Source organism: Biomphalaria glabrata, chromosome 4, assembly GCF_947242115.1.
Source record: "Biomphalaria glabrata chromosome 4, xgBioGlab47.1, whole genome shotgun sequence".
NCBI lineage: Eukaryota > Metazoa > Mollusca > Gastropoda > Planorbidae > Biomphalaria > Biomphalaria glabrata.
The window spans coordinates 26,509,384-26,536,828 of NC_074714.1; the positions used below are offsets into that span (position 1 = coordinate 26,509,384).

General features: G+C 33.4%; 1 protein-coding gene across 1 annotated transcript; it reads left to right on the forward strand.

Annotated features, from left to right (window-relative positions):
* Window positions 1–228: 228 nt before the first annotated feature.
* On the forward strand, window positions 229–26,931 carry LOC106074111 (nicotinamide phosphoribosyltransferase-like). The gene is made up of 9 exons (XM_056026803.1): window positions 229–379; window positions 12,134–12,364; window positions 14,049–14,177; window positions 15,138–15,296; window positions 19,483–19,613; window positions 21,046–21,271; window positions 21,411–21,671; window positions 22,428–22,550; window positions 22,855–26,931. The coding sequence occupies exons 1-9, from the start codon at window positions 311–313 to the stop codon at window positions 22,960–22,962; spliced, it is 1,437 nt and encodes a 478-aa protein (XP_055882778.1). The 5' UTR covers window positions 229–310; the 3' UTR covers window positions 22,963–26,931.
* The last annotated feature ends 514 nt before the right edge of the window (window positions 26,932–27,445 follow it).

The window sequence follows — 27,445 nt, forward strand, 5'->3', positions numbered from 1 at the left end:
TTTATGAGCGTAAACAATTTTTGGGTTGGGGGTCTCGTATAGTGGGGAATAGTGTAAGAGGGTTACGGATTGCACATAATTAGATCTAGAATCTACATGTAGATCTAGATAGGACTAGATCTCTAAATGTTGAGAGCCGCTGCTCTATAGTTAGTAACTTACTTAGAACCATAGACTATAACATTTTGAAATATGCACTCACCTATAATTTACAAACAATTTCACAGGCTAATCATTATACATGCAAGTGATTCCTGGAACCGACGCTTGTTGCTAGAGGGAAAAAATCTGTAAACGTCAAGCTTTCAAAATGGCTGAAAATAGATTTGCTGAAGCGGCTGGAACCGATAATTTATTGTTGATTACTGATTCTTACAAAGTATATTTAATTTTACTTTTTTTTTTTTTTTACACTTTCTTTATTTAATTTAGATCTAGATGTACCGGTAGATATACTGATAAATAGAGCTAGATCTAGACTATCTTTTAAAGAGCAAAGATCGCTAGCCTAAGCCGCCCTAGCCTAAAGCCTAAAGTAATTAAAAGTAAAAGTTGCCTAAGCCAGCCTAAGCCTAAACTAGGCTAAACTACTTAAACTTAGTTAAACTAGTCTAAACTAAATTAACTAAAATAAAATTAAAGCCTGGCTAAGGCCTAAGGGTAAGGCTAATAACTAGATCTAAATACTGTAAATAATACTACTAATACCGTCGTTACTGTAATAGTAATAGTCGATAGTAGTAAATAAGTTTAATAAGTAATAACTAAATAAGTAGTAAGTCTAAACTAAGTCGGTCCGGTGTAATTTAGTGTTACTTAGGACTTAGCCTGACTTAGGCTTAGACTTAAGAGTTTAGAGTAAATCAGTAATGGTTTAAAGTTTAATTTTAAAGATGTTAGGTTAGCTTAGGTTTAGAATTAGAGCTAGGCTTAGTCTTGACGTCAAGTCTAAGAAATAATCTTAGAATTAACTTTTATGCTTTGGCTTTAGGCTTAGAGTTAGGGTTAGGCATGACATCGTCATCGGGTCTAAGAATTTATTTAGTTTAGAATTAATTATAATTAAGGGCTAAGTAGATTCTAATGTTATTTAAAATTAAATAGTTTAAAAAACTGTCTTGTGTCTTCTTAGTATAAATAATTAAAAATAATTAATACCAAGAGTTTTAAGACTAGAAATAAAGAATATCTAGATCTATATAATTATAATAATAACCTTGTTAGCAGAAGCGGGCTGTTTGCTGTACTAGAGAAAATCGGCTGCCCAAATAAGTTAAGAAAACTAGTGTCAGCTTTTCACGAAAATATGCAAGGTACCGTTCAGTTTGAAAGTTCTTCCTCCATTAAGAGCGGTGTAAAACAAGGATGTGTACTGGCCCCTACACTATTTGGCATCTTCTTCTCAGTCGTACTATCCAGTGCTTTTAAATCCCTGGAAGACGGAATATACATCCATAGCAGATCCGATGGAAGGCTCTTTAACCTGGCACGTCTTAAAGCCAAAACGAAAAGGCGTCGTATCTTGATAAGGGAGCTGCTGTTTGCAGATGACGCGGCACTCGTATCTCACTCACAAGGAGGTCTACAGAAGCTAGTGAACGCCTTAGCAGCTGCTTGTCAAGAGTTTAGCCTTACTATAAGTCTCTCCAAGACTGAAATCCTGGCACAAGACGTCGCAGAAATACCTATAATACAAATTGGGAACCACACCCTTTCAGTGGTGCAGGAATTTACCTACTTGGATTCAACAATTGTCAGTAACCTAGACTTAGACATCGAGCTGACAAAAAGGATAGGAAAAGCTACCACAGCATTGGCAAAACTCTCCAAGCGCGTCTGGGAAAATGGTAAATTGACCACAGCGACCAAAATCCTAGTCTACAACGCCTGTGTTGTGAGCACTCTCCTTTATGGCAGTGAAAGCTGGTCAACATACATGTACCAAGAGCACAGATTGAATAGTTTCCACTTGCGCTGCCTGAGATGCATAATGGGCATCTCTTGGAGGGACCATGTCTCCAATCAGGAAGTTTTGAGATTGGCCAATATGAACAGCATGTATGCTCTCCTGACACAAAGAAGATTACGCTGGCTCGGACATGTCACCCGAACGCCAGATGGTAGAATCCCGAAAGATATCTTATATGCTGAGCTTGTGGAAGGAGTTAGACCCAAGGGCCGCCCAAGACTAACATATAGAGATGTCTGCAAGCGAGACATGAGAGCCTCAGGCATCAGTGAAAGTATGTGGGAAAACATAGCCAAAGACCGGAGTGCATGGAGACAGACTGTGCGTGCTGGGACAACCCTTGCTGAGAACAAAAGAATTGAAGCGGCTTTAATCAAGAGGGAAAAAAAGAAAGCTGCCCTGTCTGCTAGCCCTAAATCAGAGGCATACACATGTACGAATTGTGGCAAAGTCTGCCGTTCTAGAATTGGCTTGATTAGCCACACCAGATTCTGCCCCGTCTCAAGATTAAGCCAAAACCAGTGACTCACTTGGGCGCATCCATTGCCTTTCGAGACAAAAGGAGCCATATATATATATATATATATATATATATATATATAAAATTATATTATATATATATTATAATTATTATTATTATATATATACTAAAGGCCTATATATATATAATTATATTTGTATATATTGACTATATATTTAGACTCTGGTAAATATAGATCTAAATAGTTAAAATAGATCTATATCTAGTTTAAAATAACATAACATATTATATTACATATATAATATATATATATATACAAGGCAACAAGTCAAGTACATATAGAAATACTAATTTACTTTATAATAGATTTAGAATCTAGTGATACTATTATTTTAACTTTATAAACTTCATTAGTATAAGTGCAAACTAGATCTAGATACTATATATGATAACTATATATATACTATATATACTAGCCTGACATTACCTGCGGCCTGCGGGTCTAAGTTTGTGTTTACTAATCTAGTGGATTGGATTTAGAGGTTTGTTAAACTTAGCTAATGATCCTTTCAAGTTTTTTTCTCTTTCGCTACGAAAATATAAAATTAGTTTTGTGAAAATGGGTTTACCCGTTTTCGCCGATACATTCATATCTATTAAAAACGAAAAGAGCGATAGCTTTGTTAAATGAATGGGATTATAAAGTGAACAATTAAACGAAATAATTTTTAGTATGCGATTCATTACGGTATTGTCTAATGAACGAATGTTCACCAGGAAATCTGTAGTCAGAGATATCAGGAACTAATTTATGTAAAAAATGCTTTTGAAACACAAAATTGAAGGTTAATTTTATTATATAATGAAATCAATGGATCTTCTTTTGTATTTTCATGTGTCAAAGTAAAAAGCTATCTGCGCAAAGTGTATTTCTTAAAATTAGATCTAGGTCTAAATCCTTTTGATCTTTTCTCATGTCAACATTGTTAACCATGGCCTAGATCCATAAATACTACTATATAGCTTTAATAGAGTCGGACAACTTTATTCTTTTTTGAGGGTCCTCAGTTTGTTTTAGGGCTACAATACATACGCTACGGTCTAAGTTGGTACCCAAGGAACATCCATCCCAGTGGCGCTACAGCCCATGGAGGGCTCTGGCCTGCTTTAACACATCCTTCCATTCAGATCTCTCCTGGGCCTTTCGTCTCTTTGAGTCGCCTGCCTTTTGGTTTTTGCCTGTATACAATTTTCGCCCCTCTGTTGTCTGACATTCTTTCAAGGTGACCTGCCCAACGTAGTCTGTTCTTTTTTATTTCGTTCACTATTGGTGGGTCTTCATATAATTGATATAACTCATGGTTAGTGCGTGTCCTCCACCCTGTTTCATCCTGTATGGCACCATAGATTTTCCTAAGGATTTTTCTTTCCCAAGTGTTAAGTAAATTTTCCTGTCAAGTTTTATCAAGATTGGTCAAGCGGTTTTGATTTCTATAAGTGACATACATACATACGCCTTACTTTCTACTATATAGTATATATATATATATATATATATATATATATATATATATATATATGCCTACTATTACTTGTATTAGTACTGTTGTTACTATCGTCATCATCATAATCTGTCGTGTTCCTCATAAATTGTGCAATGATTATATATAATAAGGCGTAGCCTTGAATTGTTGCCTATTTATTATTGCAAACAATAAACCTTTATATACTGATTAATGATTACCTCTGATCATTAATCCCACCGCTGCCACCATGTTAATTATGATCTAGGTTCACAGTCAGCAATAAACAAACAACAACCATTAGTGTCATGGCGGAGAATGATACTTTATTATATTGAACGCGTGCACCTTTGCGCACCATATCAACATCCCCTTTTCTTTAAAAAAAAAATTAAAAAAAAATAAAACATTTCGGGGAGTATCATAGAAAAAAAATAAAACAAAACCACAACATAAACAACTAAACATAACATACATGTATACGCTTCAATCAATATGAAACATATCACATTTAAAAATCAACATTCAATAGTTCATTAAGACACATAGTCATTGAATCTTGTCGGTTTCTTCAACTGATCCCTTGGTCGCAGGGAATGATGAGTTGATGAGTGGCGAACGTGTTGATCCTGAGTTCTATTGTCCTGTATGTTGTTATCAGTATCGGGAAATATATCTTCTTCTGTTTCTCTTTTCGGGTTAATATGCACTCTGTTTCTTTGGTACACTGCACCATTGTCACCTCGAATAATGTAAGCTCTCTGATTGACTTGAGACTGGATTCTTCCACGTCTCCATGTAGGGTCATTAGGAGATTGGAAATAGACCATCTGTCCAGTTTTCAGCTGACTTAAATTTCTTGACCTCTTATCATAAGATGTTTTTACACTCATCTGACGTTTTTCTTTCATTCTCATAATGTTCTCTTGACATGTAGAAATCTTAATGTTACTCCTTTTGTTTGGTATCAGTGTTCGAGTCATCCGACCAAAAAACATCTGAACTGGGCTTAGATTTGTGTCTTGCCTTGGAGTATTTCTAAATTCCAGAAGAGCTTCATAAGCATCTGACTTTGATTCTCTAGATTTCTTCATTATGTTCTTCAAAATTTTAACTGCTGACTCAGCCTTTCCATTGGATTGATGGTGTCCTGGAGAAGATTTCAAATGAGTCACTCCCCATTCCATCATAAATTTGGAAAAATATTCCGATGTGAACTGAGGTCCGCTATCAGATATACAGACTTTGGGCACCCCATATCTTGCAAATAAAACTTTCAGTTTCTTTATAATTGCGTGCGTTGTTGTCAACTGCATGTTTTCTACCTCTATGAAATTTGAATAATAGTCCACTATGGCTAGATATTGTTGGTCACACATTTGAAATAAATCAATTCCAATCTTGTCCCACGGATTAGAACCTATTTCGTGCTGTATTAATTCTTCTCTCTGATTTGCTGGTTTATTTTTCTGACAAATGTAGCATGAGTTGGCTATTTCCTGTATTCGAGCTGATAATCCAGGCCAGAAAACTGTTTCTTTTGCTCTTCTTTTCATTGAGTCTACTCCCAGATGTGCTGCATGGAGTTTTTCTTCTATTTCCTTGCGAAGTGATATCGATATGATTATTTGTTCTCCTTTCAACAGGGGTCCGTCTTCGTATGTTAACATGTCTCTAAGTGAAAAATATTGTTTGAGTTCAGGTAAACTATTATGTTTGTCTGGCCATCCATTTAGGATATACTGAATAAGTGTTTTCAATGTTCTATCTTTCTCTGTCTCGATTCTGACTTTCTCCAGCACTGCATCTGGTATTGCCAGTCCCACTGTATTGACACAAACATCAGGGATATCACTCTTTTCCTCTGATGGGTCTCTACTCAAAGTATCAGCTATGAACAAATTTTTGCCTTTGACATATTGAAACTGGATATCGTAACGATAAAGACGCATCATTAAACTTTGTAGCCTTCTCGGAGCAGAACTGAGTGGTTTTTGAAGGATGTTTTCCAGTGGTTTATGGTCATTCTGAACTATAACTGTCCTGCCATACGTATACAGGTCAAAACGTTCCAAACCAACAACCACTGCTAACAATTCTTTTTCAATCTGTGCCCATCTTTTCTGAGTATCAGTTAATGATCTAGAAGCATATGCTATTGGACAGCCATCTTGTAATAACGCTGCTCCCAACCCATTTTGGCTACTATCTGCTTGTAATGTAAGCTCTTTGTTAGGGTCAAAATATATCAATGTGCCATGAGTCGATATTTTCTGTTTTATCTTGTTGAAAGCTCGTGTGCATTGATCAGACCAAACAAATGGTGTGTTCTTTCTGACCAACTCTGTTATGGGCTGTAAATCTGTCGACAAGTCTGGAACAAATCTTGCAATATATTGAACCATGCCACAGACTCTTCGGACTGATGAAATATCTTTTGGAGCATTCAAACTCAAAATCGCAGATACTTTGTTCGGGTCTGGTTTTATTCCTGCTTCTGTAATAATATGACCCAAAAAATTAATCTCAGCTGTTCTAAAAACAGACTTTTCATGGTTCAGTTTAATCTTCTTTTCTTGACATCTCTTCATCAGCTCTCTTAGGTTAATATCATGATTTCTGAGTGCTTCTTCTTTCGTTCTTCCTCTTCCTACCACTATAATATCATCAACATAATTGAAACAGCCTTTCAGTCCTTCTAGTGCTAGATTTAATCGTCTCTGAAAAATTTCGGAACTCACTTTCAGTCCAAATGGTAATCGTTTCCATTTGTATCTACCAAAAGGGGTTATCATTGCTGTCAAATTAGATGACGCTGTGTCTAGTCTGACATGCCAGAAAGCTTCTTGCACATCCAATTTGCTGAATATTTTGGCATCGTTCAAATCTGCCAATATGTCATCTAAAGTAGCAAGATTATAGAATTCCCTTAGTAAAACTTTATTCAGGGCTTGTGGATCTATGCAGATCCTAATTTTTCCATTAGCTTTTTCCACAATTGCCATCTGACTCACCCACTCTGTAGGCTCTATCACTGGTTCTATGATTCCTCTCTGCACTAGGGTCTTTAACTCCTCCTTAACTCTTTCTTGTAAAGCAATAGGGATCTTTCTACACGGCAGAACCTTGGGCTTAATGCTGCTATCAATCTTTAAAGACACTTCTCCTAAGTCACCCAAATCACCAGTAAACTTTGGACTACAGTCTTCTTCTTGGTTATTCACTACTGATGCTATGAACCTATCTTTATTGACTTCATTCTTGTTAAAGTTTCATGACCTAGAAGGCATGCTAGATTATTTGGTACAACTATATATTCCACCTCAAATGTTTCGTTAGTTTTCTCATTTCTCGTCATTAGAGTGGCTTTCCCTAAGGGTCTCATTTCAGTCTTATTCCACATTAGTAATCTTTGCGTTGCCTTTTCTATCTGATTCTTATTTACGTATTTTTCCTGGATGGTATTTACATCAGCTCCACTATCCATTTGAAACCTTACACGGTGACCATTTACTGTCATAACTGCTGTCATCCTTTTCGTTTTGTGGTTCTCCAAAGACATCACCCATTCATTTTTTACCATCATGACATCATCTCTTGTGTCCGACTGTATCTGTCTTTCATCGTTAGACATATAATCTGACACCTGCTGAATTTTCTTTTTGCACATTACAGCAAAATGATGTCTCCCCTTGCATGCTAGGCACATTTTACCCCATGCAGGGCACTTTTCTTTAATGTATTCGTGAATCTTTCCACAATACCTGCGTTTACCTTTCTGAATGTCTGTTCTTGAAGGTGTTGATACTTTCTCAATGATTGGAGGGTCGGCTTGCATTTGTCTCAACTGTTTGTTAACTGTTGCACCTTTGCGCACCATATCAACATTGATCATATTACAGTATTATACATGTATATAATATTACTTCATAAACTTTAGATTCTAATCTAGAGTGAATAAATATAATCTAACATATTTTAAGTAAGGGGGATTCATAATATTATTATAATTATTGTGATATGAATTTATGATATATTCATATATATATATATATATATATAGATAGATAGATAGATAGATAGATAGATAGATAGATAGATAGATAGATAGATAGATAGATAGATAGATAGATAGAGATAGATAGATAGATAGAGATAGATAGATAGATAGATAGATAGATAGATAGATAGATAGATAGATAGATAGATAGATAGATAGATAGATAGATAGATAGATAGATAGATAGATAGATAGATAGATAGATAGATAGATGATAGATAGGTAGGTAGGTAGGTAGGTAGGTAGGTAGGTAGGTAGGTAGGTAGATAGATAGATAGATAGATAGATAGATAGATAGATAGATAGATAGATAGATAGATAGATAGATAGATAGATAGATAGATAGATATTTTTATATTGTCATTTTGATAGCCATGATTAATGTAGGGTTTTACTCTGATTGAACTGATTCAATGATTATGAAAGATCTAACCTAGTTATAAATTCTAGTCTAGACCTAGGTTTACCATCTAGATTCTGATTGTACTAGGAACTATATATAGATATTAATCAGTATTAATCATATTGATATAATAATCTTAATCAGATCATTTACAGTTTACAACTTTTTTTGTCTTTTCTCTGTATCTATAACCTTTTCAAAATTTTAATTCGCTAGCCCTCTTGACAAGCTTTTTTTTATTTTACTTTAACTTTACTTCTCAACTTTTTTCTTCTGACTTTGGGAAGTTAGGTAATTAAGTTATTTTAGTTTATAGTTGGGGGGTATGGTTGCTGAGTGGTTAAGCGCTTGACTTCTGAACCTAGGGTCCTGGGTTTGAATCTTGGTAAAGACTGAGATTTTGAATATCAGGATTTTTAGGGAGCCCCTGAGTCCACCCAACTCTAATGGGTACCTGACTTTAGTTGGAGAAACTAAAGGAGGTTGGTCGTTGTGCTGGCCATATGACTAGTGCTATTCATGTAGAATCTTAATCTAGATCCATATATACAGTGGAACCTGCTTTATTCAAGTGATAGCTACAAGTGACATTGAATACAAAGAGTTGTGTGGTATATGCATCACTGTGACAGAGTAGAGATTGGTCAGTCTTTGTTCCTGAAGTAACCTTCTAAAACACTACAATAACATGTCTCTATCATAGGCGTTATTACACAAGAACAACAAAACAGTTCATGATAACACAGAACACATACAAGACACCAAGCCAGTCTGACACACCAGTACAGATCAGTTCACAACAAGAAACATAAATACACAACAGTTCCTCATTAGTCAATGCATGATGGAATATAAGAAATACCATGCTCACACAAAATGACATGCTAGAAATCAATCAATAGCATGCTGAAGGATTTTTTACTGGTTTGTTAAGGGTGGATTACAAAGTTTTACAGTGTATGGAAATGTTGTGATGTTATTTTCCAATTTCAGTGGTAATAAAAAAAAAAGAAGAAAATTGAACCTGTTTTAATTAAATAGCTTCAACGTACATAATATTGAATGATTTGGATTCCACTGTATATATAATTGAGAACTAAACATAGAGGAAAACCTTCCGGACCAAAAATAAACCATAAAAACATTTAGGGGCACAATGCCCGTATGAACATCTAAAGAGAGAAAACATAATGCTATAACTCTGGTGATGACACGGATAAGGGTAATTGTGTGTAATCAGCTGACACAACTTATCCAGGCCAGTGCTATACCAGCGGTCAACTGTGTTGATTAGCAATGGTCAAGAATGATCTATTGTGAACACTACTCAGGTCATTCATGGTGGGTATGTCATGTGATTGTCCAGAACTGACAAGTTACTTTCTATTGGTTTCTACATTGTCTTATGGTACTCTATATAAAGAGCGAAGTAAAGAACAGATTCAGATCCCTCTCAGGGCTAATGGAAGAAACTGTGGAAGAACACAGGGCTGCAATCCAACAAGTCTGGAAACTATCCTGCACAGAAGAATAAAGAAGCTAAGCTAAAGAAGGAAATATTAATAGACTCTATGTGGTGACTAAAGTCTTATCTGGCTGGAGAAATAGCAGCAACAGACCTATACAAAGCAAAGAAGGCAAAACACTGACTACTGAAAAAGAACAAATGCTGGATGAAATACTTTTTAAAAGGAAGTCCTAAATTGACCTTTCCAACAGACTACTCCAGATATTTCTTCAGCAGTTCAATTACTCAATGTCAACACCGACCCTCCAACTAAAGAGGAAATAATGAAGGCCCTCAAAAACTAAAATGTTAAAGCTGCTGGACCAACCAAATCTTCTGAGGGCACAGAAAGTGCCACCAAAAATTGTGTATCCCCTCTTGCAAAAATTTGTGAGCAAGAGATAATACCAACAGACTGGAAAGTGATCTATCTAGTGAAACTGTAACAAAAAAAGACCTATCATATCAACTGACATGGAATTATGCTTCTCTCTATTCCCAGCAAAATCCTGACTTGTATTATTTAGGATAGATTAAAGAAAGCACTAGACAACAAAACTACGCAGAAAACAAGCAGGATTTAGACAAGACAGTTCATGCACAGACCCTATAGCCTCACTCCACATTGTATTACAGCAATCTATAGAATGTCAGTCCTCCCTTTATTTAACCTTTGTGGACTTAAAAAGCATTTGACAGTGTAGACAGAGAAGTCGTATGGAAACTGATCAGTCATTATGGTATACCAGACAAATTCATCAGCATTATCCACAATGGAAAGCTGACAAACTCCTTTGAAATGAAGATGGGTGTAAGGCAGGACTGCATCCTTTGCCCAACAATCTTCCTATTGGTAATAGACTGGATAATGAGAAGGTCAATTGATGGAAACACAAGCATTCAATGGAGTCAGAATAAAGTTAGATGCCCCCCCCCCCCTACATTCCTTTGTCCTGCTAATTCTATTATTGATTATGTTGAATTGGATCAACCACATTTCAACCAGTGTTGGCCAGTGCATTCTAGGATATGTTACGTTTATTTGGAATGGCCCACTTTAAATTGCCCTCGCAAACACGTTCACTTCTGGCCTGTGAGTAATATTTCACTTTTCTCTCCCTCCCCACTTGAATTTTAGTATCTGCTTTAGGCCTGCTTTATATTGCTACCACTCCCACACATATTTTTTGCCTTAAATTAGATTACCAGTATCAGTTCCCTTACACACATGCACTCTACGCCTTAGAAAATAGACCTACATACAATGTATGAGTATTCTTTGATTTTTCAGCTTTTTAGCAAAATATTTGATAGGCTCTCCAAAGCTTTAATACACCTTCAATTTTTTTATCAAGTGTTACAAATAATCTTAGGATAGAGGTTATAAATTCTGTTTCAGTTTTTATGTTGATCAAATTGTGAACATTAAATTGTGAGAAAAACGCTAGTAACAAAAGTGATGTGTATCTAATCTATTAGAATAGAATTGGCAACACAATCGCAGACTCTTTGGCCCACCAGGGAGGGCGAACTCCACCCACTGATCAGGCTGTAAGCTTTCATCAAGCCCTGGCTATAATACAAAAAACAGAAATGGAAAAGTGGTTTGAGTGCTGGGACAAGTCCCAAAAAGCCCATGTAGTCTGGGAGCGCATGAGGCGCCCTGACCGCACTTCCCCGTGGTGGAGGCTGTCCAGGCCTGAGCAAGCTATTATAGCACAGTGCAGGACAGGCCACTGTCCTGTTGGCTCATATTTCTCGTGGCTATGGCCAAATTTCGATTCACGGTGCCCTCGCTGCGGGGAAGAAGAGGAAACCGTGCCTCATATTCTGTTTGACTGCCCCAGACTTGCTGATCTCCGTCTCGACAGGTCTGGGAAACCCAAAATTCTTGACCTGTATGGCGACATTCATGCACTACGCAAGACAGCAGGGTTTCTGTCCAGGACTTTTGCAAGAGAGGATTTGAGCTTCTCAAGCCCTCACTCTAATGGAGTTTGATGATGATGATGATGATGATTAGAATAATTTTAATATTTGTTTTTAATCCAAATCTTCCTTTATTAGATTACAATTCATAATTTTTACAATTTTTACAGTTACAAAGTTCCCAAATAAAATTTAAAAATCATATTTTAAGACTTAGAAAAAAAATTTACTTAAAATTGTTTTCTTGTTGTTTTTTTTAAGGTTACTCATCATTTACAATATCCACCCAATACAACAACTATTTGTTCCTATTTTGAAAGTCGTGGAGGAAAGTTTCCATACACAGTGTTTTTTGGGCTACAATACATATTAAAGCGGTGGCTTGTGGGACCTGTTGTTACCAAAGAGAAAATAAAAGAAGCCAAAGATATATACCATTTACATTTTGGTCAAGATGTGTTCAATGAAGAAGGATGGAATTATATAGTAGAGGTAAAAACATTTTTTAGCAATAGACTTAGACATGAGGTGTTCAAAAAAATTTTCTCTCTACTTATTGAAATAAAAAAACATTATTTCTTCTGATTTTTCTGTGTTTCTATTAAGGGTGCCATTGATAGTACTTTTTGATAGCTGGATTTGGCCAGGTAGTAAAATAGAGATATCTAGCTGTAGCTGGATACCATCCATATGGGTCTAGCTTGTTATTGAAAATTTTGTAAAACTTTTAATGTACCATACATACGTTAATAATATTGAAAAAGCTTATATCAACTCACTCTGTCTGGTAAAAAGTTTGAACATGTTTTTTTCTCCCATTCCCCACTCTTGGATCAAGTTAAAACCTTGCAAAATTATTCATTGAACCTGACAAGACATGAATCAGTCAAAAAATAAACCAATTAGGTAATAAATTATTGGTGATTAATTATTTTGTTTGCTATCAAAATAATGGGAATTAATGCTACTTAATGAGAGATGTGGATGTATATATGGATTTAATCCCCTTATTGCATTTTGATTTTTTTTTCACCCAATTCCCTTTCTCAGATCAAGTTGAAATTTTGCAAAATTCATAGTTGATGACAATGCATGAATCAATCCAAATCATTTAGTACTAATTAATTAATTTCAATATATATGTAGCACAAATGGAGATAAACCCTGTAATTTTCAGTAAATGGCAGTAATTAGCTGTTCTTTCCCTTAGATAAGCTTTGTTTTTAAAGTATTCTTTTTTTCTATTGCTTGTTATCTTTTTTTTTCCCTTATTGTTTTAAACTTATCAATGATTTACAAATTAATGTTGATCAGTATTTATTAACAGCTACCACAAATTAATTTGTGTAATGTAAGACAAAACAATGTATGAACAAGCCCCCAACTGAAAAGGGTGTGTGTGGTTGATTGATGTAGAATATTTATATATATAACTAATGTAAAGCTCTCAAAGGGAAAGTGCAATCTTGGTTCTATAATGGGTAGATGTAAGTTTTCATATATTTCAGACCTTTAACTGGTCATCAGGTCTCAGACAGCTTCTGGTCCTGGTGTCTAGAACTGATACAAATAGTGTATATATATATATTTAAGAAAAAATAAGTTTCATCAATCTCAGCATCATCACTCTGGACATTATCAACAAATTGTCTTAGCAAGGTATGTTAATCCCTTCTGACTCAATGTGGTCATTATCAATCAATGTGATGGACTAAACAAATAAGGAAGTGGGGCATTAAGCTCTCCCTGTGAAGATATCCCTACACCAGTAGACAAGAATGATTTTTAGAACAAACAGAACATATAAGCGATTTTTCTGGTAAATATTTATTTTCCTTGACAAATTATTCAACCGTGGCTCTGTTACCAGGTACTTGACATTAATACATTTATGCACATGAATACCTTAGCATAGGCTAATAAAACCATGGCCACTTCATACATATTAATATAAATGTAGGCACTTAAGTATACTTTTAACTATCTGGCCAACAATCCTGCAATGATATCCTGTCTGAGCAGGATATGGTCAGATAGTGAATAATGGCCAGGGCTAAGCTCCTTTGCAATCCTAGTCTCTAAATTAGTCAAAGAAAATGTTTCTAAAAAAATTAATACTAATAAATCAAATCAACATATTTTGGAATTTCATAATTAAATTAAATTATTTGCACAGGTTCATAAGGGCTATCTACCCTTGAGGATTAAAGCTGTACCTGAGGGCTCTGTTGTGCCAACTAGAAATGTTCTATTTACAGTAGAAAATACAGATCCAAAGTGTTATTGGCTGACTAATTATTTTGAGGTGCCACATTTTATTTTTGCTTTTAATTTTATGGCATAAATTTATAGTAGCTGTGCTGTTATTTGGTCCTTTATTCCTTTAACTTTTCTTTATTGTGTTGGTATTTAAATGTGATTTTGAAAACTTTTTTGGTTTATAACTAGATACTGCTATACTCATTATAGAAAATCCTTCAAGTCTTCACACAATTGCAAATCATTATTATAATGATAATTAGTTTGTGGAGGCTAAATGTTATTCCAAATGACAAGCATAAACAAAGGAATTTTATTTTAGAGTCTAAGGCTAGCAAAAGCAATAGATTGTTTTATTTTAGAGTCTGAGGCTAGCAAAAGCAATAGATTGTTTTATTTTAGAGTCTGAGGCTAGCAAAAGCAAAAGATTGTTTTATTTTGAGTTTGAAGCAAGCATAAACAATAGATTGTTTTATTTTAGAGTCTAAGGCTAGCAAAAGCAATGGATTGTTTTATTTTAGAGTCTGAGGCTAGCAAAAGCAATGGATTGTTTTATTTTAGAGTCTAAGGCTAGCAAAAGCAATGGATTGTTTTATTTTAGAGTCTAAGGCTAGCAAAAGCAATGGATTGTTTTATTTTAGAGTCCGAGGCTAGCAAAAGCAATAGATTGTTTTATTTTAGAGTCTGAGGCTAGCAAAAGCAAAAGATTGTTTTATTTTGAGTTTGAAGCAAGCATAAACAATAGATTGTTTTATTTTAGAGAAAGGAATTGATAATATCTGACATAGAAGAGACCACTTGAAACAAACTTCTTTTTGAAACAATAGCTGGAGAAATCTTGTTAAGACACATCCCTTTTAGATCCTCATTGCTAGATACTGTTCATCAGATTCCCTTAATTTTTTTGACTTGATTTATAAGTTTTATATCCCTTTATTATTTTTCATTATTGTCCCTTAGTTACTAATCAATCTGATAAATAATTCTCTGATATTTTTGTATGAAGACTCTACTAGTTCAAGTTTGGTATCCCATGACTGTGGCAACTAACTCTCGCTGCCAGAAAGAAATCATTGCCAAATATTTGCATGAAACTGCTGATAATTTAAATCAACTGCCTTTCAAGCTCCATGATTTTGGCTTTAGAGGCTGTACTAGTGTTGAGGTAAGTTACTTTAGGGGTCATTCTAGTGTTAGATGTGCAGTTTACACCTTTTGTTGACAAAATTTGTTATAATAGTGGTAGTTCAACTTGTGTCTAATTAATTAAATGCTCTCTTTGTAGTAAATTTTATATCTGTAGTTAATTTGTTTCTAATCATATTTTTTTGTCTCTACATTGTAGTCATTTTATTCTTTATTACTTTAAATAATTTTATGATTTCTATAATTGTAATATTATGTACACTTTTATATATATATATATATATATATATATATATATATATATATATATATATATATATATATACAGTGCTTTTTTAACTACTAATAAATTAATAATAAACGTTAAAATACAAGAAAAATCAATAATTTCCCCACATTGTAAAAGTTGCCGTTACGCCGTATTGTTGCGTACTGTCACAAAAAAAGCACTGTATATACATATATATATACTAGACATATGTTACCCGCGACCCGCGGGTCTTTATTTGCACATTACTTTCGATATAGTCACTGAGAGTGTTTAAACAATCAAACGAAATAATAATGTAATAAGTAAAGCGAATGTGTCAATGTAAAAATAGTGTGAATGAAGCTATCAAATCAAAATAGTTAATAGGCTTGAATCCATTTTGTTTTTCAAATTAAAACATTTGCTTGTAGGCCTACATATATTTGATTAAAATTTGAGATGAATAGACTAAATTTTGTATGTTCATGTGTATAAAGTATAAAGTATATATTGAGGTAGACATAGATCTAAATCTACACTAATCTAGAGTTAAACATTGGCTTTTATAGAGTTCATTCTGTGCTGTGCATGAGTGACCTTTTTTCATGAATGAATATAGGCCTATCTCAACACGGCTACGCAGCTTTAGCGAACAGCGAACAAATGTATTAAAATGCTTTAGAAAAACAAATTTGAATTAAAATATGAAATGAATGTTAAATAATTAGTATATTTATGTGTTAAAGCACAAAACTATCTTTGCGAAAAGAAGTTTTATCATCTTAGAGTTCAATAAGAGTTTTAGACCTAGGCCTAGGAATAGACTCAGTAGAGAGATATGTTAATGTGTAACCATTGGTAATGTCTAATGAAATAATGTTCGCCAGGAAATCTGTAGTCACAGATATCAGGAACTAATTTATGTAAAAAATGCTTTTGAATAATCTAGTGGATTGGATTTAGATGTATGTTAAACTTAGCTAATAATCCTTTCACATAATTTCTCTTTCGTTACGAAAATAAAATTAGTTTTGCGAAAATGGGTTTACCCGAGGTCTATACATTCTTATCTATTAAAAACGAAAAGAGCGATAGCTTTGTTAAATGAATGGGATTATAAAGTGAACAATTGAACGAAATAATTTTTAGTACGCGATTCATGAATGAATATAGATCTAGGCCTATCTCAACTCGGCTTCGTGGCTTTCTTAAATGTATGTAGCTTTAGAAAACCAAATTTGAATGTTTATTTGATCAAAATAAAAAGTGAATGAACTTTAATTAATATGTTTATGTGTATAAGTATAAAACTATCTGTGCGAAGAGAAGTTTTATCATCTTAGAGTTGGATTAGAGTTTTAGATCTAGGGATGGTATTATAAAGGGAACAATTAAACGAAATAATTTTTAGTACGCGATTCATGAATGAATATAGATCTAGGCCTATCTCAACTCGGCTTCGCAGCTGTCGTAAACGAATGTAGCTTTAGAAAACCAAATTTGAATGTTTATTTGATCAAAATATGAAATGAATGGACTTTAATTAATATGTTAATGTGTTAAAGTATAAAACTATCCGTGCGAAGAGAAGTTTTATCATCTTAGAGTTGAATTAGAGTTTTAGATCTAGGGATGGGATTATAAAGTAAACAATTAAACGAATTAATATTTAGTACGCGATTCATTACGGAATTGTCTAATGAAAGAATGTTCGTCAGGAAATCTGTAATCACAGATATAAGGAACTAATTAATGTAAAAAATGCTTTTGAAACACAAAATTCAAGGTTAATTTTATTATATAATGAAATCAATGGATCTTCTTTTGTCTTTTCATGTGTCAAAGTAAAAAACTATCTGCGCAAAGTGTAATTCTTAAAATTAGATCTAGGTCTAAATCCTTTCTATCTTTTCTCATGTCAACATTGTAGACATGGCCTAGATCCATAAAATACTATAGCTGTAATAGAGTTGGACAACTTTATTTTTTTTTAGGGTCTTAAGTTTGTTTTAGGGCTACAATACATACACTATGGTCTAAGTTGGTACCCAAGGAACATTCCTGCCTAGTTTTATCAAGATTGGTCAAGCGGTTTTGATGTCTATAAGTAACATACATCCATACATACATACACCTCACATTCTACTTTATAATATATATATATATATATATATTGTAATAACTAAAGTGAGGCAACTCAACGAGGACATAGACGTTTATTTACATAGAGACATGACAAACACAAAGGGCATCTGCCTTGATTACAGCATCTCCATATTGGCTCTCTCCTTGGGCGGAAATCCTTAGTCTCCTATGTCAACATCCGACTTGTCTGGTCACTGATAGTGCGCACCTTCTTTCTGCACTATCTTGGATGGCGGTGCGCATGGCAAAGTCATAACATTGCCCTCGTCTTAGCACTTTTCGTCCCGAAAAGAAACACTGCAGCTGAGGTTTGACAGTTCAGGTGGAGGTCGATCAGTGGGAGCCACAGGCGGCAGGGAGCATGTTCCCCATGAGGCCATCCGCATTGTTTTCCTCCAGTGCCGCTTTCTCTTTCTCCAGTTGACCAGGCTGTTGTTGCGATAATGACGTGGCCGTTTGCCACACAAAGAGATAGGGTCGAGCACTGATTTCTTCAGCACAGCTGTTGATTGGACACTCTGTCTCAGCAGACCTTCCTGACAGACGCCTCTCAAGGGAGCTTCAGGTTCGCTTGCAGCCACGTTGCAAGCAAAGTCCAATGCACCGCAGTCATCCTCAGACAACAGTCTTATTCCAGAAGATAGGTCTCTTCAGGTTCAAGTGGAAAATGTCTTCCTCTTGACAGCTCAGATTTAGAGTGGTTTGATTGACATTCATCTATGCCAATGTCGATGATGATGGTAGAAGTACATATGCCCTGTTGGTGGTTTTCTTGGCATCTAAATTCTATGTGTGATGTGCCGCACGTACAGTTCATGCTAAACTTCTGGATGCAGTTGTCAAGCTTCGAATTTCCCTCGTGAGCACCGACAGATAGGCAGAGGTCTTTAAGGTCCATAGCAACAGGCTTGAACGCAGACCCAACATTGTCTTGCTCCGTCCGGCTCATTGAGGTACTGGTAACAGGTACAACAGGAACAAACGCTTCAGGCACGTAACAGACTTCAGTTAAGGTACTGTTAACAGGTACAACAGGAACAAACGCTTCAGGCACGTAACAGTCTTCAGTTTCTTCATTTGTCACTTTCCATTCGATTCGGTACATCTCGTTGAGATCATCACAGCAATCGTTGTCACGTTTCTCGTCTTGAAAGTCACAACCACAAGACTTGCCCACAACACAGACACAGACGGCGCTCCAATTCCCAGCATCTCCGTCACCACTGTTTGTGCAGCCACAGTCTTGACCAACGAGTCTACAGGCAACTGCTCCTTTACCGAGTCTACCACCATTTTATCTACCTTTTTCCCCATACTGTTAATTTGTTCACACATTGCATCAATACCTTCATTTATCTTTCCAATAAGCTCATAAATCTCCGGTTCAATTTCAAATAGGTAGGTCTCCGGATCTTCGTCTTCATCAATCAAGGCTTGCCGGAGACGAGCTGTAAGCACCTCCTTGGTACCACCAATTATCTCATATCGGTTACGAAGTTCCTTCCTAAGCTCTCTAACCGAGAGTTGGTCTAATTGTTTCAAAGCTGCCATTGTAAATCCTACCTCCTCTCGTTGAGTTGCCTATAATCCCACTTCTGACACCAATTGTAATAACTTAAGTGAGGCAACTCAACGAGGACATAGACGTTTATTTACATAGAGACATGACAAACACAAAGGGCATCTGCCTTAAGTACAGCATCTCCATATTGGCTCTCTCCTTGGAAGTCTTAACAAAGCACTGTATGTATATATATATATAAAAATGGCTAATTTTGTTTTTTTTAAATTGCTATCTGTTTTATATTAGGCAGCAGGTATTGGTGGTGCTGCACATTTAGTCAATTTTCAAGGTACAGACACTATTGTTGCTCTTACAACAGCTAAAAAATATTATGGTTGCAAAACTGCTGGTTTTTCTATTCCTGCAGCAGAACATAGGTATGTTTATAAATAGTAATAATACATTGAATTTTAAAAAAAAAAAAAAAGAACATTTGATTTTGTAATAGAAAAAAGGAAATTGAAAGGGTCTCTGAGGACAATAAAGAAACAGTTTAGATACATGAACTTAATTTCAATTTAAAACTTAAACTTTACTTTCACTACTAATCCAGACATAGTTACTTTTTTCTTTTTAAACACATAGTTTGACTAACACAATAAGAAATGAACTTTTAAGAGAAAAAATCTGAAATGTTTCTTCACTATCAATTTTATTTTTTTAGTTAACATTCAGCTTTTGACCAACATTGATTTTAACACATATTTGTAACTTAGTGTTACTGATGCAAAAACAAATTTGAAAACAAGGGGAGGAGAACCCATAGAAGTGAAAGTAGTAGTACATTGGAAAGTAGACTGTTATGTTCTAAACAAGGCTGGTGGTTAGCAGGGTGTCAGCTACACTGTTAAGTTCTAAACAAGCCTGGTGGTTAGCAGGGTGTCAGCTACACTGTTAAGTTCTAAACAAGGCTGGTGGTTAGCTGGGTGTTAGCTACACTGTTAAGTTCTAAACAAGGCTGGTGGTTAGCTGGGTGTTAGCTACACTGTTAAGTTCTAAACAAGGCTGGTGGTTAGCTGGGTGTTAGTTACAGTGTTAAGTTCTAAACAAGGCTGGTGGTTAGCTGGGTGTTAGTTACACTGTTAAGTTCTAAACAAGGCTGGTGGATAGCTGGGTGTTAGTTACACTGTTAAGTTCTAAACAAGGCTGGTGGTTAGCAGGGTGTTAGTTACACTGTTAAGTTCTAAACAAGGCTGGTGGTTAGCTGGGTGCCAGCTACACTGTTATGTTCTAAATAAGGCTGGTGGTTAGCAGGGTGTTAGTTAAACTGTTAAGTTCTAAACAAGGCTGGTAGTTAGCTGGGTGCCAGCTACACTGTTAAGTTCTAAACAAGGCTGGTGGTTAGCAGGGTGTTAGTTACACTGTTAAGTTCTAAACAAGGCTGGTAGTTAGCTGGGTGCCAGCTACACTGTTATGTTCTAAATAAGGCTGGTGGTTAGCTGGGTGTCAATTTTGGTTTCAAATAAAACATTAATGCTTCACAATGCATACATTTTTTTTTTATTTTAAAAATGTTGATCTTTCATATAAAATATATCAAAATAGTATATGCTGCTAATACCATTTTTGCTACAAGAAAATTAGTTTGAGTTTGTTTTGTTTTTTATTGTCAAGAAACAAAATAAGTTTTAGCAAATAAAAAAAAACATTTATTCCTTGACAATTCTTTCACTTGTAGGGACAAAGTCATATCTGTCTATCTTGGCAAAATTTAAATTTAGAATTAAGTACAATCTGCTAACACAATTCCTAAAAAAAAATTTTCCAGTTCATTTGCATCTTAAAATTAAATTTCATGTTTTAAAACAGCACAATAACAACCTGGGGTCCAGAAGGAGAGAAAGAAGCATTTAAAAATATGTTAGATAAGTTTCCTACTGGTCTAGTTGCCTGTGTTAGTGACAGCTATAACATTTGGAATGCCTGTGAGAACATTTGGGGTGATCAATTAAAAGATGCTGTGGTTTCCCGGGGGGACAAAGGAACATTGGTAATTAGACCTGATTCTGGAGAACCCAAAGAAATTGTTGTCAAGGTAAGTTAAAACGTTTACGTTTGCCATCAGTTCTATCCTTTAAACTAACTAAACTTTTAATTTCTTAATATTCTAATTATTTTTTCTTTCAAATTTTATTGCATTTTCATAATTTAGTTTATTTGTTAATGTTATGCAGGTACTAAATATCCTAGGTGAAAAATTTGGCACAACAGTTAACTCAAAAGGTTATAAAATGTTACCACCTTATGTGAGAGTGATACAGGGTGATGGCATTTCCTATGAGACACTTTCAGAGATATTGGAATTTATGAAAGAAAATCTGTGGAGTGCTGACATGCTAGCCTTTGGAAGTGGTGGAGCTTTGCTGCAGAGGCTGGATAGAGACACCCAGAAATGTGCATTTAAGTGTAATTATGCAATCATAAATGGCATGGAGGTTTGTTCAAACATAATAGTTTGGTTAGATTGAAATGTGTTTTAAATCTCATCACTAATTACCTTATATGCCAAATGTGACAAATATGAGTTAAAACCTAATTAATAAATTTGAAGTGACTCATGTTACTGTAACATAGCTACTTTTTTAAAGTTACAGACAAAATTGTGAGTTTACAGCTTCAAACATCATCTTGTCTCAATTGATACAGCATTTATATAATCATTTTCTTAGGTGTTTATTTAGATTTTCAAAAAGAAAAGGTTCTTTAATTTTGTATTATATCTAATATTTAACATGAATTTTTTGTAAAGTTTCTGTATATATGTAATGTAATAAAATCAATGCAGTTTGACCAACCTTAAATAAACATGATATAAATTTTCTTCATATTATTGCAGAGGTCACACTATGTTTTTATTTATGTATTTATTATAAATTCACATAAAAAATATGTACACATGGATTAAAATTCATATAGCCAAGGTCCTCTTCCTTCTCATGCCATTGTACTTAAGTCATGGTTTGGCAATGTTATCAATGAGTGTACATAGAAGTCTTCATTTAGGAAAGTGTTAAATCATTTTCAAATTCATTTCTTTTACTTTACTTTTTTCTTTATGAAAGACTCACAATAAGTTATTGTTAAGCTGTTTAGATTTCTTTGTTTTCAAAATGACTGTCTGTAAAGCTATTAACTTATTGTTTGTAATTTCACCTGAAAACTGTTCTTATATTGTTTGTTCTATCATCTAGGTAAATGTTTTCAAAGATCCAATTACAGACAGGGGTAAAAAAAGCAAAAGAGGAAAGCTAACCTTGGAGTTACATAATAATGAATATAAAACATTTGAAGAAGGCAGTGGGGATCCTTCTAAAGTAAGTCTTTTTTTTTTATCTTAATCTTATGTCATTGACATTGGACTTAAATAGATTTAGAAAATTGATAGATTTAGAAAATTGACTCTTAGTACTTAAAAGAAATTAATGGCAACAAAGTCAAAAGTAGAATTTGTAAAACATTTTGTATTTGTTTGCTAATATTTTAAATACAAATCACTTCAATGTAAATATTTGTTAATAATAGAATAAATTGAATATTAAAATGAATGAAAGTATTTTGATACATAACTTTTTAGGACTATATTATAGTAGCTTTTAAAATGTGTGTCTTCCATTTCAGGATCTACTGGAAGTTGTTTTTGAAAATGGTCATCTTGTGAAGGACTACTCTCTGTCTAGCATTAGAAATGCTGCTGAAATAGATCTAGTCAAGAACCCAAACAAGTGATTTCTATCCTTTCAAAAAGTAGCACAGTTGCACAATATTTGTTTCCATTAAATGTGATGTTAGATTCTTATAGCAACAAAAGTTTAATTGTTTATTTTATATCTTTATACCAAGTGAACTGTAAATCCATGCAATCAACATCCCATACAAAATATTTGCATAAAATTCATATCATTGTTAACATTTTGGACAGAAATTGAAAAATAAATTAGTTTGACATTTTTCTCATATTGTTTTTGTAAACAGATGTAAGCATTGTGTTTAGTTTGAATTGCACGTACATTAAAACAAATAAAAAGTGTTCAATGAGTTTACTTAATGTAATTTGAAATGTTTTTTACTTTTGAATCTCTGATACTTTCTGTAATTTATAAGAAATAGAAAAAAAATATTTATATATTCTGTTTTTAACATGTGAGACTTGTTTTTTAGAATTAGAATGCAACTTTCTATAATCACTTCATGATGTATTTATAAATATAAGCAATTAAACCTTTAAAGAAATTTAGTTTTAATGGTTAACATTAAGTTTCACTGTATTTTTACATGCATTTTATATACATACTTTGAGAAGTAAACATTGCTTCCCTTTTTAATTGTATTCTTAGGCCAGTTTCTTTCCGTCTGTCTTCTATTTTAAAGTTTCTTTCAGTCTGTCTTCTATTTTAAAGTATCTTTCAGTCTTTCTTCTATTTCAGAGTTTCTTTCAGTCTGTCTTCTATTTCAAAGTTTCTTTCAGTCTGTCTTCTATTTCAGAGTTTCTTTCAGTCTGTCTTCTATTTCAGAGTTTCTTTCTATCTTCTATTTCAAATTAATGTTTTTATTTTGTCTTCCCAAGGCAGCCAATGTATCCTATTAAGTTATTCTCTGAAATGTTTTATCCGATGCCAAAGTATATATTCTCTTTAAAAAATGTAAAAACTACTATTTGCCTCTTCATCAGCTATGTTTCCTCTAATGAGTGGCTATAAAAGGCATGCTTTGTCTTTATTTGTAAAATTCAACAAATTATTATAGACATTGCAACTGTGTAGAATGTGACATTTTTATCCAATACAACTCTATGAATGATGTTACTTTTTCTAATTTTTTTGTTGTGAATAAATATAATAAATCTTTAACTTATTTATTTTTTTACTTTCAAAGCCAAATCTCTATGAAAGTTATTTTGTAAAAAGCAAAAAAAATTTTTTTAAAGGCCTTTTTTTTTTTAAAAACTTATTTTATCAAGCCAACTTTTTTCCTCCCAAGAAATAAATGTGATTGTTGAAAAATATTCCTATGTTTCCTATTAAGTTATTCTCTGAAATGTTTTATCCGATGCCAAAGTATATATTCTCTTTAAAAAATGTAAAAACTACTATTTGCCTCTTCATCAGCTATGTTTCCTCTAATGAGTGGCTATAAAAGGCATGCTTTGTCTTTATTTGTAAAATTCAACAAATTATTATAGACATTGCAACTGTGTAGAATGTGACATTTTTATCCAATACAACTCTATGAATGATGTTACTTTTTCTAATTTTTTTGTTGTGAATAAATATAATAAATCTTTAACTTATTTATTTTTTTACTTTCAAAGCCAAATCTCTATGAAAGTTATTTTGTAAAAAGCAAAAAAAATTTTTTTAAAGGCCTTTTTCTTTTAAAAACTTATTTTATCAAGCCAACTTTTTTCCTCCCAAGAAATAAATGTGATTGTTGAAAAATATTCCTATGTTTAGGTCTACCAACCTATAGCCCCCCCCCACTATAATTGTCTCCCCCTGAGATTAAAACAGGTTTAAGTAATAACAGATATTATATGTCAAAGCTCAAAGTTTTAATAAAAGAAACAATATTTAGTCACTTATTTTTCACGTCATTCTTTGTGGTTAAAGCCAGACCAACAACAGAGCTAGATTGTAATCACATTTTGGGTTAGTTTTAGGGTTAGAGGTCTTAATTAAATGTATTTTTTTTAATTTTTTTATACAAAATACTTAGTTGGCGACACCTCTTGTCAATGACACTGACCTAAATGATTGCTTTATATTTAAAAGAACTTAATCCTTCTCAATGTTTTTTCCATCAGCTACAAGTTTCAATCTGTGATTTAAGAGAACAATCATTGAATGCAGACTTTCAATTTTTTTATTTTTTTTATGTATATGACTTCCCTGTTTTTCCTTGTTGTTTCTCTGTACACTTAGATTATTGAATGTTAGTTGCTTTGCTTGTTGTCTTAGAGTTATTATTGTATGCCACATCCAGACATTAACTCTCATAAAACTGTGAACTGAATAAAGTAGCAGTTTTGTAATGCATGAATCCAGACACTTTGGTTCACTTCATGTTTCAGTTACCATTGATGAGATTAATTTTAAAAATGTGTTGTTTTCTCCTTTAACTCATTATCAATTCTTTCTGTACATTTAGTGTCCAGATCCTATATTGTGATAGTAATTAAATATTTTATCAATATATTTTATATTCATTTGGTTCATACTTAGCATTTTACTTCATGCAATAAAACCAAAATTTCTTTCATACATTATGTGCTATAATTTTGTTAGTGAACCAAAAGATATATTCAAATGTTAACTTCAAGAGAAACTTCCTGGTTTGAACTGTAAAATATTTTATTTTTTTTAATTGTGTGTTTAAACATTCCAATTGTGTTCTGAATGGTCTACCACCAACACAAGTAAAATTACTTTGTATATTTTCAGTCCTTTCAAATCCCTTCCATATATAGAGAATCTTCTTCCCAATACAGTTTACAGAGAACTTCTTCCTAATGCAGTTTATAGAGAACTTCTTCCTAATACAGTTTTTAGAGAACTTCTTCCTAATACATTTTATAGAGAACTTCTTCTTAATACAGTTTTTAGAGTACATTTTATAGAGAACTTCTTCCTAATACAGTTTTTAGAGAACTTCTTCCTAATACATTTTATAGAGAACTTCTTCCTAATACAGTTTTAGAGTACATTTTATAGAGAACTTCTTCCTAATACAGTTTTTAGAGTACATTTTATAGAGAACTTCTTCCTAATACAGTTTTTAGAGAACTTCTTCCTAATACATTTTATAGAGAACTTCTTCCTAATACAGTTTTTAGAGTACATTTTATAGAGAACTTCTTCCTAATACAGTTTTTAGAGAACTTCTTCTTAATACATTTTATAGAGAACTTCTTCCTAATACAGTTTTTAGAGAACTTCTTCCTAATACATTTTATAGAGAACTTTTTCCTAATACAGTTTTTAGAGTACATTTTATAGAGAACTTCTTCCTAATACAGTTTTTAGAGAACTTCTTCCTAATACATTTTATAGAGAACTTCTTCCTAATACAGTTTTAGAGTACATTTTATAGAGAACTTCTTCCTAATACAGTTTTTAGAGTACATTTTATAGAGAACTTCTTCCTAATACAGTTTATAGAGAACTTCTTCCTAATACAGTTTTTAGAGAACTTCTTCCTAATACATTTTATAGAGAACTTCTTCCTAATACAGTTTTTAGAGAACTTCTTCCTAATACATTTTATAGAGAACTTCTTCCTAATACAGTTTTTAGAGTACATTTTATAGAGAACTTCTTCCTAATACAGTTTTTAGAGAACTTCTTCCTAATACAGTTTTTAGAGAACTTCTTCCTAATGCAGTTTTTAGAGAACTTCTTCCTAATACAGTTTTTAGAGAACTTCTTCCTAATACATTTTATAGAGAACTTCTTCCTAATACAGTTTTTAGAGAACTTCTTCCTAATAGTTTTTAGAGAACTTCTTCCTAATACAGTTTTTAGAGAACTTCTTCCTAATACAGTTTTTAGACTTGGTGTCACACTGCTGTACTTTCTAATATTTTTACAAATTATCTTTTGGAAATTTTGTAATTTTTTTTTTTAAACATAAATCATTAAAAAAAAATTATTTTGTTTAATAAAGTTTTGAATCTTTTTTAAATAAAAATGTTTCTTTAAATTTTAGTTGATTTATTTCATGATACAAACTCCTTGTAACCCTTAGACTTAGATTCAAAACATGCCCTGATTGGCCAGGGAAGGTGCAGGAGAGCTTGCATTGGAATGTCTTATAAACCTACTGTAATGATTTGTGGAATTATATCCTATGGAAGCACAAGAAGAACAAACGTTATCAAACATCAACTAGCAGCTCCGCACATAAATATTTGTTAAGTTTTATATGCAACTAGAATCAAAGGAAAAATTATACAAACACAATGGCGCCATCCAATTTTTGTTTGTTTGTTTTTCACATTTTAAAAAGTGTTCCCATCACTTGTTTAAGCGAATACAATTGCTTAATATGCTTGCGTTATTAATGTTGGAGACATATTTTCAGATTTTATGGAAACCACCCAAACCCATTATAGTTTAAAATTTAATAAAGGGCAATCTTTTTAGTGTTTTGATGTTTTGATATCTACATTTTACAGTTTAACATATTTGCTAGTGCACGCATGTGTGTGTTAGGG

Bases quoted from the DNA above. Each gene is read 5' to 3' on its own strand.
- LOC106074111 (XM_056026803.1), top strand. From the start codon at position 311: ATGGCTGAAAATAGATTTGCTGAAGCGGCTGGAACCGATAATTTATTG. The intron at 21,272-21,410 runs GTAAGTTAAAAC...AATGTTATGCAG, and splicing joins CCAAAGAAATTGTTGTCAAG to GTACTAAATATCCTAGGTGA. The intron at 21,672-22,427 runs GTTTGTTCAAAC...TCTATCATCTAG, and splicing joins CAATCATAAATGGCATGGAG to GTAAATGTTTTCAAAGATCC.